At 40.9% G+C, this 15,373-nt stretch overlaps 1 protein-coding gene and 1 long non-coding RNA gene across 3 annotated transcripts in view; one reads left to right on the forward strand and one right to left on the reverse strand.

Annotated features, from left to right (window-relative positions):
- The window catches only part of mcmdc2 (minichromosome maintenance domain containing 2), a 64,584-nt gene extending 49,390 nt beyond the window's left edge, over nucleotides 1-15,194 (forward strand). The window contains exons 8-14 of the mRNA XM_067980273.1: nucleotides 833-1,088; nucleotides 4,235-4,440; nucleotides 4,533-4,699; nucleotides 7,840-8,019; nucleotides 9,979-10,121; nucleotides 14,627-14,736; nucleotides 14,899-15,194. Of these exons, the coding sequence (XP_067836374.1) occupies nucleotides 833-1,088; nucleotides 4,235-4,440; nucleotides 4,533-4,699; nucleotides 7,840-8,019; nucleotides 9,979-10,121; nucleotides 14,627-14,736; nucleotides 14,899-15,065 (1,229 nt within the window). The 3' untranslated portion in view covers nucleotides 15,066-15,194. The remainder of the gene's footprint in view (nucleotides 1-832; nucleotides 1,089-4,234; nucleotides 4,441-4,532; nucleotides 4,700-7,839; nucleotides 8,020-9,978; nucleotides 10,122-14,626; nucleotides 14,737-14,898) is intronic.
- LOC137315792 (uncharacterized) overlaps nucleotides 1-15,373 on the reverse strand; it is a 59,126-nt gene that overhangs the window by 4,179 nt on the left and 39,574 nt on the right. For both annotated transcript variants that reach the window (XR_010961467.1, XR_010961469.1), the window contains one exon: nucleotides 857-1,013. This is a non-coding gene — a long non-coding RNA (uncharacterized lncRNA). The remainder of the gene's footprint in view (nucleotides 1-856; nucleotides 1,014-15,373) is intronic.

A 15,373-nucleotide genomic window follows, 5' to 3' on the forward strand; every position in this document is an offset into this window, starting at 1 on the left:
ATGGAGTGTTGTACACCCACATCTGACTGCCACTGAGACCCCTCTTTTCCTTGCCAATTTTCCTTACCAATTTGCTCCCCTCCCCTTCTTTTAAGATGCTTTGCTGTGGTATGGTTCCATGGGCACCAGGTACCCTCCACTACCTTGCTGAAATGGCCATTATTCATGTCTGAACCCTTACAGTGAGTATCAGCTGACTCTTTGAGCATGGAAGATATCACAACTAATCCTAATTGGTCCTCAGTCCTCACCCAACATCCACATATGTGTACTTCCATTAGGAATTGCTAGATTGTGATAATGTGATAGTGATTCCTCTCCCTAACTCAGGCACTGAGGCCAGTTGTAGCACCTCTATTATTGCCCCAGCTGCACCTCTATCAATGCTCAGCTGAGATCAGCTAACACAGCACAGGCCAGGGATTAAACTTGGGATCTTCTTGATCTGTGTGCTCAGCTACTCACTGGATAAACTCACTAGGCCATTGGAGGAGTACAACCAGTGGGACTGTTAAAGATTTAATAGAACTGAGCAGTTTGTTTCTAACTTTAAAACCTTTGTATTTTGGTGGAGCTTAGCACCAGCAGCAGTTGTTGCATATCCTTACTGGCATGACACCATCTCTCCAGTTGGTCTCATCACCAGTCCACGAATGTATATTTGCCTGTTTTATACTGCACTTTCAGCATTGATTTGTTGCCCAAGGGTACACCACATCACTGGCAAAAGTGCAGTATAAAAACAGCATAAAAGGAACTCAGCCTGTTTCAAACTGTGCTTGAAATCGTATGAACAAAATTTGTTGAATCTGCTTAAAACAATGACTTTTTTTTTACTGTTCCTATAAAGACCCACCTTTCATCAGTGACAACTTCAAGTATCTACTATCTGTCACTATGTCTTCACCCTGGAGATTCACAGCTATTCTGGCTGAGATCTTTGCTGCACAGATTGTCCCTCCAGGCACTTACAACATCCTCAAACTCAGCCTACTACTGAGTCTGGTTCAGACCTGCAATAAAGAAAAACAGACCGTGGAATACTTGGACCTTTTAGTTGTTACAAGTGATCCAGTAACAGTGGACAGGTGCATGTTATTTAACTTTCCTCATGATCTTTGGGTAATGGAATTGGGAGAACAATCTACCAGATTTCAAGATCTCATTTGGAGGGTTTGCAGAATATTTGTTATATCTCTCATGGATTAAGCGACATTAGTAGTTCCATAAAGTCTTCTGCAGATCAGTAGCAACCAATATCCTGACCCCATACCTAGCGGGAGAGCAGGAGATGGCTTTGAGATTTTTGCCTTCCCTTGGAACAGCAGCACCAGAGAATTCTCTGTTCAGTCCTGTCAGCTGCTTTCACAGTGGAACAAAGTCAGTAGACCAAGACTACAGAGAATCAAAGTCCGAAGTAGCTGTGTGTCGCAGGTCTATCCCAGGACTCAGCAGCTGTAAGACGAGGGCCACTTCTGTCCCAAGCAGCTCATAGTCATATAGAGCAACCATCCATATTACGGACTTCAGTTCTTCAGGAAGCTTTTAGAAAAAGTGTTTGAATAGAAAAAAATCAATAAGTCACAGGGGAGTGCATAGTGGCAAGCTTATATTTCTCATATAAAGTTCCAGAGGACTCTTAAATGATTTTGTTGTCCAAAATATTGTTATGATATTCAGGATTTTTTTGTTGAAAATGTGAAGTCCTGGTTCTTGAGAGGAAGAGTGCAGATCCCCCTGCAGGATGGAGCAAAATTCCTCCAGGGCTTTTAGGCTGAACCACAGTCTCCTTATGCATAACTTCAGGCATATATTCAAATAAGATGTTCTGGTCTATGCTCGCTGATGGCTGGGTATCTATGAACAAACTCATCAGAGATACTTTCAGTAACATATGATCAAATTATAGTTATACTACATCTGTAATAACCAGGATGCTCCACATAATTTAAATCCGTAACCCTTCAGAACACTCCATTCATCATTAAAAGTAAAAGTCCACTGGTGGTCCCAAGTCCACAAACATCTTTTCCACTTCCTTTACGTTTCCAAAACAAAAAATCCTAAACATCATAACAATATTTTGGACAACAAAAAAACATATGACAGTCCTAATCTGAGAAGTCAATTAGACTCATCTCCTGCGATGCTGCCACTTGAGCATGGCCTGACAGCTCCTCTGTTATTCCTCCTTCTCCAACATATCATAAGCAGGAGAATCCCCATTGGAAAACCCACACAGAAAGTTTTGGTGAAATTCCCCCCAAAAGTCATTCTCAACAGAAACTTCCAAATGAAACTAAGGGTCTCAAAAAGAAAGTGCAAAAAAATGTAGGGTCTAAATTTAACATCATTGCATGCATTTTATGGGTCTAAAATAGGCGCAATGATCACCAATTTATCAGGGTGGAGGCCCATGCCCAATCACCTGGGTATTTGGGCCACTGCTGAATTGGTGGCCCTGGCTGCCACCGGAAATGCATGCAGGCCTCATTTCAATATTGGTTTCCCTAGTCTGAGTTTGAGCAACCTAACCAGCTGTCCTTAAAGGGGCTGGTAGAGGCCACTTAAAAAAGGCCCAAAAACTTTGAAATGTTTGTATTTTGTGAAGTCAGGAGGAGCAGGAGTGTTGTGTGGGTCTAAATCTGAGTAAATGGTACCTCATATAAGGAGAAAACAAGACATGTAAACAGAACTAAATAATAGTAAATTGTTTGGAGGAGCAGAAGATTCATTTTTTTCTCCTTATGCACAGGCACCACCTCTTGTTCATGCAACCACCTTATTTATACTATAAAGCTGTACTATGAACAGCTGGGGGGAAAAAAAACTCATCACCTCTCCCTTGCCTCCTTCTAGAAACTGGTTAGCATGTTTTTGCTGCATAACAAATTCTGCTGAAGAGCACATTGGTGTTTACAATAGTGGAAGCAACACATTTAGCCATAGTGGAGTAAATGAATCTGAGCAGAAAGCCAGGCTTAGTTTATTCTAATTCAACTCAAGTTGCAATATTTACAGTCGCAAAGAGGACCTGTATTGCCGTATATTTTTCATTGATTCATCTTCCATTTGCAACTGTAATTGTTATCAGTTGGGAACAATTTGTTACTCAGGTTCTCTTCTAAAGGTGTGCCAGAGATCTGGCAAAAGATATCCAGTGGCTGTTGGCAAATTGTACCGAGACTGGGCAATTAAAGAAAGAACTTGACTTTATAGTGCCTTTCATGTTCTCAAAATGTCCTAAAATGCTTCACAGCTAATTATTTTTGAAGTGTAGTCACTGATATGTAAGCAAATGCAGCAGCCAATTGTGCACGACAAGATCCAGAGACAACAAGTGAAATGACTAACTGGTTAATAAGTTTATTGTCAGTGTTGCTTGAAGTAGAAATGTTGACCAGGACATCAGGAGAGCTCTGCTCTGTTTTGAATAGTGCTAAGGGATCTTTTACACGCACTTGAATGAGTGTGCAGAGTTCAGTTTCACATCTCATCCAAAAGACAGTGAGGTAGAATTTCCGTAGGGGTTCCCTGATCTCCCACCATAACTTTGGTGCAAATCCCAGTGAAACAGAGAAAACGGCCATTTACGCCTTTTCTCTACTGAAGTTACGGCAGGAGATCCCTGCAGAAATTACTGGTGAGTACCTCCAACACTGCAGCACTTCTTCAGTGCTGCACTCTAGTGTCAGCCTAGTGCACCATCTCTGTGCACCAATCATCTTTCTCCCGCCCCCCGCCCCACAAAACATTCTGGGAGAGGCAAAGAATCAGAGATCTGTAGTCAGCTCAGAAGTCCTAGAGAAAAAAATTCCTCCCCAACCCCTCATAGGCAATCAGGCAAGCCTCAGCCTCTGTTTATCATCCAGGAATGATTTACTTTTACCTTTCCTTTGATGTGATGGCTTTGCTTTGCAGAAATACATCTGATGCCTTCTTGAAGGACTGTAGTGAATTAGTCTTCACTCATTCCTCCAGCATCCTGCTCCACAGGTTAATCACCCTGTGGGAAAAGTAAAGTTTCCCGACATCTAACCTCACCCCCTGCTTCTTCAGTTTGTACTGGTGACCCCCTAGTTCTGCCCAACCCTATCACATCAAATTTTCCATCATTTTGCATGATGTCCGTGCCTTTAATAATTTTAACTATCAGGATCAAATCCCCTCTAAGCCTATGGGGTAGATTTTCACCTGGGCCTGTTTTCATGAATGCTTCTGTATTTTTCTGTAGGCTGTTAACGTATAGTTTGAGCCTTGTGCCTTGTGGAGTGCGACATTTGCCATCATATGAGATTTTTGCTACAGTTTCCAAAGATGAACATGGAACTGGCACTGCCAAAGTTCAAGCTGGTTCTGCCCTACTGGCCAAGGGAGGTATCTGTTATATTGGAGAACTTTTTTCTCACAAAAAAGACAAACTTAAATTACTGCAGACAGGTATGATGCATACTTCACTACCATGTGCACGGAACAGATAATGTTTAAACAGAACTTAGCATTGAAAATGTCTCCCACTCTGTATGTGTTAGTTTTAGAGACTAGGAGTACCACAGTATTTATTTCTGGCAAAAGGTTTGGAGAAGATGTTGATCAGCAGATGTCCTTTCCAATTCAGTGCAACTTCTGGGCTTTGGCTGATGCTGATACACACCTAAAGAAAGCCATGCAACGAGAAGATGCTGTAATTGGGTCAGTGGTAGGTCAAAATCATATAATACAACCTAGCATTCCATTCAAGAACATCATGGTGTCCCATTTCTGGCTCGTTATTTTCTGTATTACTTATTTTTTTAAAGCTTGGTCTTTATTGAAAAAAAGTTGAAATTAATGAATATCAATTTAGTTAAAAAATCTTTACACATGTACAAACTTTTTAGTTATTTTCTTTCTGTTATACATTGTTTCCCAACCTAGCGAGGGAAATAGTCTCCTGGGCCTCTGCCAGTAGTCCCCTTTAAATGCTGCTGGACTGTGTTAGAGTGACCCAGGCTGACTTACTTTCTCTCCCTTAGGGAAAGCATCTCATGTCTACTAAGTGCATTCCCAGAATGCCTGCCAGAGATTGGGAATTTACTGTTAGAAATTGTGAACACAAACCTGTGTTCCACCACTCCAACAGTGTGCTTCCAGCCCATCCCTTTTTGTGAAGCAGACAGCAGCCTCCAAGGCCACTTATAAGTAACTTGTTGAGCATAGAATGTAGAGAATTTATCCAATTTCTAACATGTAAGATAATATCTTCACGTTTTACATTTTGGTGTAATTGCCTGTTTATGTTAACATGTGACATAGTAACAACTGAACTTTGATAGCAAGTCATGGTTATTAATGTTATGAGGAACATTGCCTTAAGTTAATGAAAAGTAGATGGTTTACAGCTTTTGTCAAATATAATATGTAGAGTCTCTTGTGCTTTTGTGGCACTGAGCCAATGTAATAAACACAGAGTGTTTCAATTAAATACATTAAATCAAGTTCTCCCCCATATCACATGGGTATAGTAACCTGGGAAGTGTTTTGTGCCACATCATTTTAAGAATGCATCATGTCAACCAGTTCAATGACTTTCCCTTCTCATGTTGCCATTCTGTCTCATCTTTACATTTTTCTTCCAGTGGTGGCGAAATAGGTCATTCTACATGTACCTATTGCCAGTGGAATTTATTCATGTATCCATGATTAAAACTTGAGAATAATTAGAAATGGTAAATTATTATTTCCTCCTAAAAACCCAAATACCAATACTTAAAATACAAAAGCCTAAATGTAGTCACTATCAGTATTAACAGTTACCATTTGGTAAAGGTTTTCAAATACAGCAGTTTTCTTTATTTAGCTTCCTGTTTCTTTTCTGGGAATTTAAGTTGTAAAAAAATAAATTTGTCAATAAAGTATTGAACTCTTATGTTAGGGACCTGGGGGCCGATTTCAACCCTATCTGCCCAACGGAAACCAGACGGATGAGCAGTTAAAATCATGCAAATTGCTTATCCACCCTGGAGTCGCCTGGAGCTGACGGGTTCCAATTTTCATCTGTTCTCCTTAGCAGATGGCAAAGGCACCACCCAAAGCCACCAGGGACCTTTTTAACATATGCATGTTAGGTCTCGATAATGTCATTGGGATCAGACTGCAATTTTTACTAGACGGCCAGAGTGGGAACGGCCGTGAGTATCCTGCTGGGCCAACCCAGTGGCGAAGTGAATCGGAGCCTGAGGAGGCCGAAAAAGCTAAGTTTTAAAAAAAATAATTAATTTCCTTGTGGGGCCAGGAGGAGTAGGAATGCATTTGATAAGGTTCCGCACAAGAGATTATCAGCAAAAATGAAGACGCATGGAATTGGAGGCAACCTTGTGATATGGGTTGGAAATTATTTGGGAGGTAGGAGACAGAGAGTAATGATAATGGGTATGTAACATGTACAACACTCCCTTATCCACCAGATTAGTCAGATATGACTTATCCTTCACAAATCCACATTGACTCTCTCTCTAATCAGCTCATATTGTCCAAGCATGTTGGTCTTTCTCAAAGTCTTAGCATGGTGAGCGCAAGGAAAAGGTCAAGCACACTGATTCTTCCAGTTCTCAGTCCAGATCAAGTTCACGTCTTTTCTCCATGGCTGTAGTGTTAGATGCTGAAACAAGGTTTCAGTTGTTGGTTGTCACATTGAATACTTCCCAGGGTTTCAGAGCTCTTGGTCCACTGGTATGTGGAAAATAATCTTGGTTGCTCACCACTGGGATAAAACACTAAGGAAGAGTCAGAAAGTCATCTTAAAAGAGTAGGGCAAGAAAAATTACCCACATCGTTATCATAGGTTTTAAAACTCATGCTATGGAGAGGATATAATTTAAAGAAGACTTGTACTTATGTTAAATAATTTAACCTTTTTTAAAAAGGAAAATTGTCGAAGATATGTACAGTTTGGAGACTGGTCAGATTTTTGCATCCAGATTTAACTATATATTAATTGTAACAGCAAAATAATATTTATATCCTAGTTAAATTTAAAACTCTTCCAAGAGCTGTTTGAAAAAAGAGCAGTTTTCAGTTTGAATGCATTTTGGGTGGGTAAGGTGTACGCTCTGCCTGCCCAAAGGAGTCGGCAAGGGGCCCATGTCATTTCACTGGCCGGGCCTCATTTACATTAATTCAGTGAACTGCCATTTTGAATCTTGCTCCCTTTTGGCAGCTCGACAATCTAGAGCGTAGGAAATCCAGCAGGGTGATTGATTTTGAAGGGCGTACAGCAGCACCTTAAATGGGAGGGATTGAATTGTTTGGAGTGAGAAGAAGCACAGTTCTGAGCAAAATTTTTGCAGCACCTACAGCAGCAAGCACATTAAATGTGGAACCCTTTAAGCCTCAAAACCCACAAGCGAATGGTATAAAAGAATGCGCCAAACCTGCAAACAGCTTTTTCTACCTGCAGCCCTAATTCCCTTTAGTGGACTCTTAAAATGGCCACCACCTGACTTCTACCGCCACGTTTGGTGGGTGGGGTGGGAACAGGAATTGATGATAATCCAACAGGCAGAGACGAAAATGGCATTGGGGATCACAACTACATCATCTGACCTCAATTAACATATGTTCACAAGGCTCCCATGTGGGAGCTCCAGCCACCTGAATTGAGGCCTACCCAATAATTGGAATGGGCAGGAACTAAGTGGTATGTTGACGCTTCAACCAAGCATGCTATTTTGGTCCTGCTACCGTCCCATTTTGAAGTGCAAATGGGGTGATATGGACACAAAAATTGCCCCCATTATATTTAATACTTTTCTCCTTGTTTCAAAATTTGTCAAATTTTATTTGGTTTCTGTAACATAGGACATTAGCTCAGTTCCAGCTAACCTGGCTGATGGCTTTGGTCTGTTGATTTACTGCAGCGAATCTTCCAACTACCATTCTCCTGTGCATCTAATACAGCATATACTGAGTGAAGCTATGAATCCAGGCAAACCTCTTTATCCAGCATTACAGCAGTTTACAACACAAGACTATGAAGAGGTAAAAATAAGAAGTTGGTCTAGTTGCTGACATGTAAGTCTAAAGGAAAGCCTTGTTATATCGGCAAGTGTATTTTCACTTAAAATAGTGTATATGAAACTAGTATCAAAATGTTGTATTCTTCATTTACATCCACTACAGTCATATTGTGCAGATGCTGAAATCATCAAAGATAACATTAAAGTACAACTGTAAGTGGAATATACCATTTATAGAATACCTGGCTAAGTAACTTCTAAATTAATACATTGCATTTGGCTCTAAACACATTTCTCAAACAATTGAAATGTTTATATTGCTTCTTGTCAGGACAGTAATGTTCTTTGATGACAGTGTTTTGTGAGCAAAGTAGGACAGTTTTAATCAATTCTTAAAGGGGACGACTTTCAACTTCAGCCTGAAACGAGCATAAAGTCAGTGGAGCGGCCGCGCCATCCACCCAAAGCCAGTGTCGGGAGGCCTGAACCATTTTCAGGGTCAGGCCCCATTTGAATGCTGCTGGTGAGCTGTCGGCGCCAAACAGACACTCCATTGCAGCTCACCAGTTGTAGGAGAGCAGGAAATCAGTCAGCTCCCATGCAGAGTCAGACAACACGTCAGGCTTGGCAGGGGTGGCAATCCCAAAGTATGGGCTGATAGCAGTCTAGCATTCCTGCTCCTCCTAGCCCCAAAGAAAATTCTCCCCAAATAATTTTTGGGCCTCTTCTTAAGCGGCCATCAGCTGTCCCTTTAAGGACCATGGGTTAGGCTGCTCAAAGCCTGGTACAAATCCGGCAGGCCTTGGACGTCAGTGAGGTGGTCAAAGTGCCCCTCCAATTTTCAATTGTTGAAAATCGTCCCCATAGTCATTGTCAACTTATGTTGTCACTTCCAAGTGCTGGAAGATTGATATAATAGACCATGACTGGTCATGTATGCTGGTTTTATGCAGAAGACTGTAGGAACAAGAAAACAGTTTGAATTTCAAAACACCATGGGCAGTGCATAATATAATAATCATTCAAATGTTTAGGAAGGCTGATTAGGACCTTTCATTTTTGAGGGTCCAGTGCAAAACCCTTTGGTTGATCATTTGTGTGGCACTCTAGTAAAGAATGAGTTAATGGCTGTGTGGCGGCAGTTTGATGCTGCACTAATGCTGTAAGAATTAATCTCCTGAAGATACAAAAGGTTGTAAAATTTGTGCAACTATTGTGAAGTAAAAGACAACTGTTGATAATTAAAGATAAGAATAGATGCACTCGGTCAACTTTGAGTTTGTCTGAACAATTTGGGTAGATTCATGGAGCTGAGTATTCAGATCTCTATAAAGCTGTAAAACAGATGTCAAAGGGGAAAAAAACATTTTAACAATCTGGAAATCCAAACAACGATGCAAAGGTTGGTTTCAACAGGGCTTAATTTTAAAGCAGATTTGTTCATGACAGGATCATATCAGAACCAAACAATTTAGGAATCTTCCTCAAAAGGACATGGTAATGATCAGTTTATGAATGCTTTGTCCTCTGTAAAGTCAATTTTCAATAATAATTCCTTTTGGAGTGGCAATACTTTTGTGTTTATACCTGTAAACATGTTTATGGTTTCTAAATATAAATTTCAGTTTTGTCAGCCTTGATCTTAATCTTTCATGTATTTCCATTAGGCTTTTCTGAAGGTGAAGAATTTAGTCATTTTACCCAATGGCCTAAAGTAAAATATTACTCACCTCCAGGACAGGGAAGTGCATATACATGAAAAATCACGATTAAGGCTGGCAAAACTGAAATTGATTTGTATATCATAAGCTCTTCAGTTAATATACATTCACTAAATTAGTAGTTTTACTTAATAACTTAAAAGTAAATTTACTAAATGTGTATTTAGGATTCAAGTCAAATACATTCCTCTCTGAAGTATTTCTGATCAGGCTGTGAATGTATGTGTCTCCTGACTTAAAAATATATATATTTTGATCAGCTGATAGCATTTGCCAGAAATCAGCAGGCTGAACTTACTTTCGAAGCTGAGAGGCTTATACAGGGGTATTACACTGCGAGTCGGAGACTTCGAACGGATCCTGTCCATGGATCTAAAATTTCCCCAACTGCACTGAAGACTTTGTAAGTAATTTTTATTAAAAATCATCGGCTAGTAATAGTTCGTAACATAAGTTGCACTGCCTTATTTACATAGGGAGAACAATGTAAAATTAATTGATAGTTAAAGCTGGTTTATGGCATACCTCAGCTAAGGTGGAAACACATACATTTTATTTAGGTTTGAAAGACCTATGACTTTTAAAAAACACAATTGAAAATGTACTGTAATCAGTCCTATATTCCCAATCTCCCTACTATCATATGAGATAACCCGTAGCCCATTCAGTGAGAGATTGCTAACCTTTCACCTCTGACAGTCAATCAATCACAATTGTCCTTAGGACTTCGGGTCAAACTGCTGCAAGAGGTACTAATGGTGAAAAACACATTGAAGATTTTAGCCTCCTTGGAGCTTCAAAACATGCTAATCAAAGTGATAATGTCATAAAACCTGTACATATTCTGAAATAGCAGTGTTTCCTGCTGCCAGCGAGGCCACAAAGGCCAACAAGATGTAGTCTATTTCCCACATTTCATACTTTGATGAGCACAGAAAAATTCACCCAAAGATCGAAAACAAAATCTTTGTGTGGTGTGCACACACTACCACTTGACAACCATAGGCAGCAGGTGGGGCAAAATCCACATAACACTTAAAATTGTATTTGTTATATATAACAGATGCAAAGTAATAACTTCAAAGTTGTAATTTAATATTAAAGTAAATATTTAACATTTCCTCCTGCAGTTTATCACTCTCATAAATCATTTGATTAGATAACTGTGCTCACTGCTAGTTGTCCATTGTTCTGTATTTTTCATAGAATCATAGAATCATAGAATCATAGAAGTTACAACATGGAAACAGGCCCTTCGGCCCAACATGTCCATGTCGCCCAGTTTATACCACTAAGCTAGTCCCAATTGCCTGCACTTGGCCCATATCCCTCGATACCCATCTTCCCCATGTAACTGTCCAAATGCTTTTTAAAAGACAAAATTGTACCCGCCTCTACTACTGCCTCTGGCAGCTCGTTCCAGACACTCACCACCCTTTGAGTGAAAAAATTGCCCCTCTGGATCCTTTTGTATCTCTCCCCTCTCACCTTAAATCTGTGCCCCCTCGTTATAGACTCCCCTACCTTTGGGAAAAGATTTTGACTATCGACCTTATCTATGCCCCTCATTATTTTATAGACTTCTATAAGATCACCCCTTAACCTCCTACTCTCCAGGGAATAAAGTCCCAGTCTGTCTAACCTCTCCCTGTAAGTCAAACCATCAAGTCCCGGTAGCATCCTAGTAAATCTTTTCTGCACTCTTTCTAGTTTAATAATATCCTTTCTATAATAGGGTGACCAGAACTGTACACAGTACTCCAAGTGTGGCCTCACCAATGCCCTGTACAACTTCAACAAGACATCCCAACTCCTGCATTCAATGTTCTGACCAATGAAACCAAGCATGCTGAATGCCTTCTTCACCACCCTATCCACCTGTGACTCCACTTTCAAGGAGCTATGAATCTGTACTCCTAGATCTCTTTGTTCTATAACTCTCCCCAACGCCCTACCATTAACGGAGTAGGTCCTGGCCCGATTCGATCTACCAAAATGCATCACCTCACATTTATCTAAATTAAACTCCATCTGCCATTCATCGGCCCACTGGCCCAATTTATCAAGATCCCGTTGCAATCCTAGATAACCTTCTTCACTGTCCACAATGCCACCAATCTTGGTGTCATCTGCAAACTTACTAACCATGCCTCCTAAATTCTCATCCAAATCATTAATATAAATAACAAATAACAGCGGACCCAGCACCGATCCCTGAGGCACACCGCTGGACACAGGCATCCAGTTTGAAAAACAACCCTCGACAACCACCCTCTGTCTTCTGTCGTCAAGCCAATTTTGTATCCAATTGGCTACCTCACCTTGGATCCCATGAGATTTAACCTTATGTAACAACCTACCATGCGGTACCTTGTCAAATGCTTTGCTGAAGTCCATGTAGACCACGTCTACTGCACAGCCCTCATCTATCTTCTTGGTTACCCCTTCAAAAAACTCAATCAAATTCGTGAGACATGATTTTCCTCTCACAAAACCATGCTGACTGTTCCTAATTAGTCCCTGCCTCTCCAAATGCCTGTAGATCCTGTCCCTCAGAATACCCTCTAACAACTTACCCACTACAGATGTCAGGCTCACTGGTCTGTAGTTCCCAGGCTTTTCCCTGCCGCCCTTCTTAAACAAGGGCACAACATTTGCTACCCTCCAATCTTCAGGCACCTCACCTGTAGCGGTGGATGATTCAAATATCTCTGCTAGGGGACCCGCAATTTCCTCCCTAACCTCCCATAACGTCCTGGGATACATTTCATCAGGTCCCGGAGATTTATCTACCTTGATGCGCGTTAAGACTTCCAGCACCTCCCTCTCTGTAATATGTACACTCCTCAAGACATCACTATTTATTTCCCCAAGTTCCCTAACATCCATGCCTTTCTCAACCGTAAATACCGATGTGAAATATTCATTCAGGATCTCACCCATCTCTTGTGGTTCCGCACTTAGATGACCTTGTTGATCCTTAAGAGGCCCTACTCTCTCCCTAGTTACCCTTTTGCCCTTTATGTATTTGTAGAAGCTCTTTGGATTCACCTTTGCCTGATCTGCCAAAGCAATCTCATATCCCCTTTTTGCCCTCCTGATTTCTCTCTTAACTCTACTCCGGCAATCTCTATACTCTTCAAGGGATCCACTTGATCCCAGCTGCCTATGCATGTCATATGCCTCCTTCTTATTTTTGACTAGTGCCTCAATCTCCCGAGTCATCCAAGGTTCCCTACTTCTACCAGCCTTGCCCTTCACTTTATAAGGAATGTGCTTACCCTGAACCCTGGTTAACACACTTTTGAAAGCCTCCCACTTACCAGACGTCCCTTTGCCTGCCAACAGACTCTCCCAATCAACTTCTGAAAGTTCCTGTCTAATACCATCAAAATTGGCCTTTCCCCAATTTAGAATTTTAACTTTTGGGCCAGACCTATCCTTCTCCATAGCTATCTTAAAACTAATGGAATTATGATCACTGGTCCCAAAGTGATCCCTCACTAACACTTCTGTCACCTGCCCTTCCTTATTTCCCAAGAGGAGGTCAAGTTTTGCCCCCTCTCTAGTCGGGCCATCCACATACTGAATGAGAAATTCCTCCTGAATACACTCAACAAATTTCTCTCCATCCAAGCCCCTAATGCTATGGCTGTCCCAGTCAATGTTGGGAAAGTTAAAGTCCCCTACTATTACCACCCTATTTTTCTTGCAGCTGTCTGTAATCTCCTTACATATTTGCTCCTCAATTTCCCGTTGACTATTTGGGGGTCTGTAGTACAATCCTATCAAAGTGATCTCTCCCTTCTTATTTTTCAGTTCTACCCATATGGACTCAGTGGGCGAACCCTCGGATATATCCCCTCTCACTACTGCTGTGATGTTCTCCCTAATCAAGAACGCAACTCCCCCTCCTCTCTTACCTCCTGCTCTATCTTTCCTATAGCATCTGTACCCTGGAACATTGAGCTGCCAGTCCTGCCCCTCCCTTAGCCATGTTTCAGTAATAGCTATAACATCCCAGTCCCATGTACCCATCCATGCCCTGAGTTCATCTGCCTTGCCCATCAGACTTCTTGCATTGAAATAAATGCAGTTTAATCTAGACTTCCCTTGGTCTTTGCCCTGCTTTCTCAGACCATCTGTCCGGTCATGTTCTGTACACTCTCCCTTACTGCCTTTTGTTTCTGTCACCACTTTATTTCCCACTGACTTCCTGCATCGGTTCCCATCCCCCTGCCACATTAGTTTAAACCCTCCCCAACAGCACTGGCAAACACTCCCCCTAGGACATTGGTTCCAGTCCTGCCCAGATGCAGACCGTCCAATTTGTACTGGTCCCACCTCCCCCAGAACCGGTTCCAATGGCCCAGGAATTTGAATCCCTCCAGCTTGCACCATCTCTCAAGCCACGTATTCATCTTAGCTATCCTGTCATTCCTACTCTGACTAACCCGTGGCACTGGTAGCAATCCTGAGATTACTACCTTTGAGGTCCTACTCTTTAGTTTAACTCCTAACTCCCTAAATTCAGCTTGTAGGACCTCATCCTGTTTTTTACCTATATCGTTGGTGCCTATATGCACCACGACAACTGGCTGTTCACCCTCCCCCTCCAAAATGTCCTGCAGCCGCTCCGAGACATCCTTGACCCTTGCACCAGGGAGGCAACATACCATCCTGGAGTCTCGGTTGCGTCCGCAGAAACGCCTGTCTATTCCCCTTACAATCGAGTCCCCTATCACTATAAGAATGAAAATTATATATGAGAAGTTTGCACAGGGAGAGGTATTATTTGTTAATGCAATAGAGTGTGATTGTGTGGTGTTTTGGAGTTCATCTGTTTTCAATGGAGCAACAGTTAAATAATTAATTTTTTAAACTTCTGAATCTTTTCCTAATTGACAGAATGTCATTGTCTGAAACACATGCCAAAATCAGCCTGAGAAACAAAGTACTGGAAGAGGATGCGGTCATTGCAATTTTGCTATATGAGATTTCCATCACTGCAAGACATGGTAATGATGGCTGAGTGCCTTTAGACAGAAAATCAATTCTAGATTGTAATTGGAAATGAAGAACACGTTTAAACGGTTTAAAAAGGTCCTATGTGTACTGTAAACTATAATAGGATGTAGTTCATAATCATCAATTGAATTCATTTATATTAATTTCTATAGGTGCTTCAGTGCTATGTGTGGCTCCCAATGCAGTGTTTCCATTCGATCTGTGTGATGAGCATAGCCTAAATCAAAGAGATATATATCTGGCACAGTTCCACCAACAGCTGTTACAATTCTGCTCTACATATGCCCCTGGGATGTCTATGCACTTTGCTGAAGAATAACTTGAAACAAAGATTCATCTGCATTGTATTGAGAATTTGCCAATCAGCATTGCGTTCTTTTTATTATTAATTTTTAGTAACAGTTTTTACGAAAAAAATACCAAACTTAATACACAAAATAATCCAGCAACAAGTGCAAAGTTATTTGTAAAAGTAATAATAAAAGGATTTACTGAATGATTACATAATTTAGCATTACATAAAATGTATAGTGTATAGTGCTAATATTTAATATATTTATTGTTCAACCACTTTTAGAGGAGACAACATCTCACTGAATTAATGAACAAAAACAATACAAGTAGCTG

Source organism: Heptranchias perlo, chromosome 3 (genome assembly GCF_035084215.1).
Source record: "Heptranchias perlo isolate sHepPer1 chromosome 3, sHepPer1.hap1, whole genome shotgun sequence".
Lineage (NCBI taxonomy): Eukaryota > Metazoa > Chordata > Chondrichthyes > Hexanchiformes > Hexanchidae > Heptranchias > Heptranchias perlo.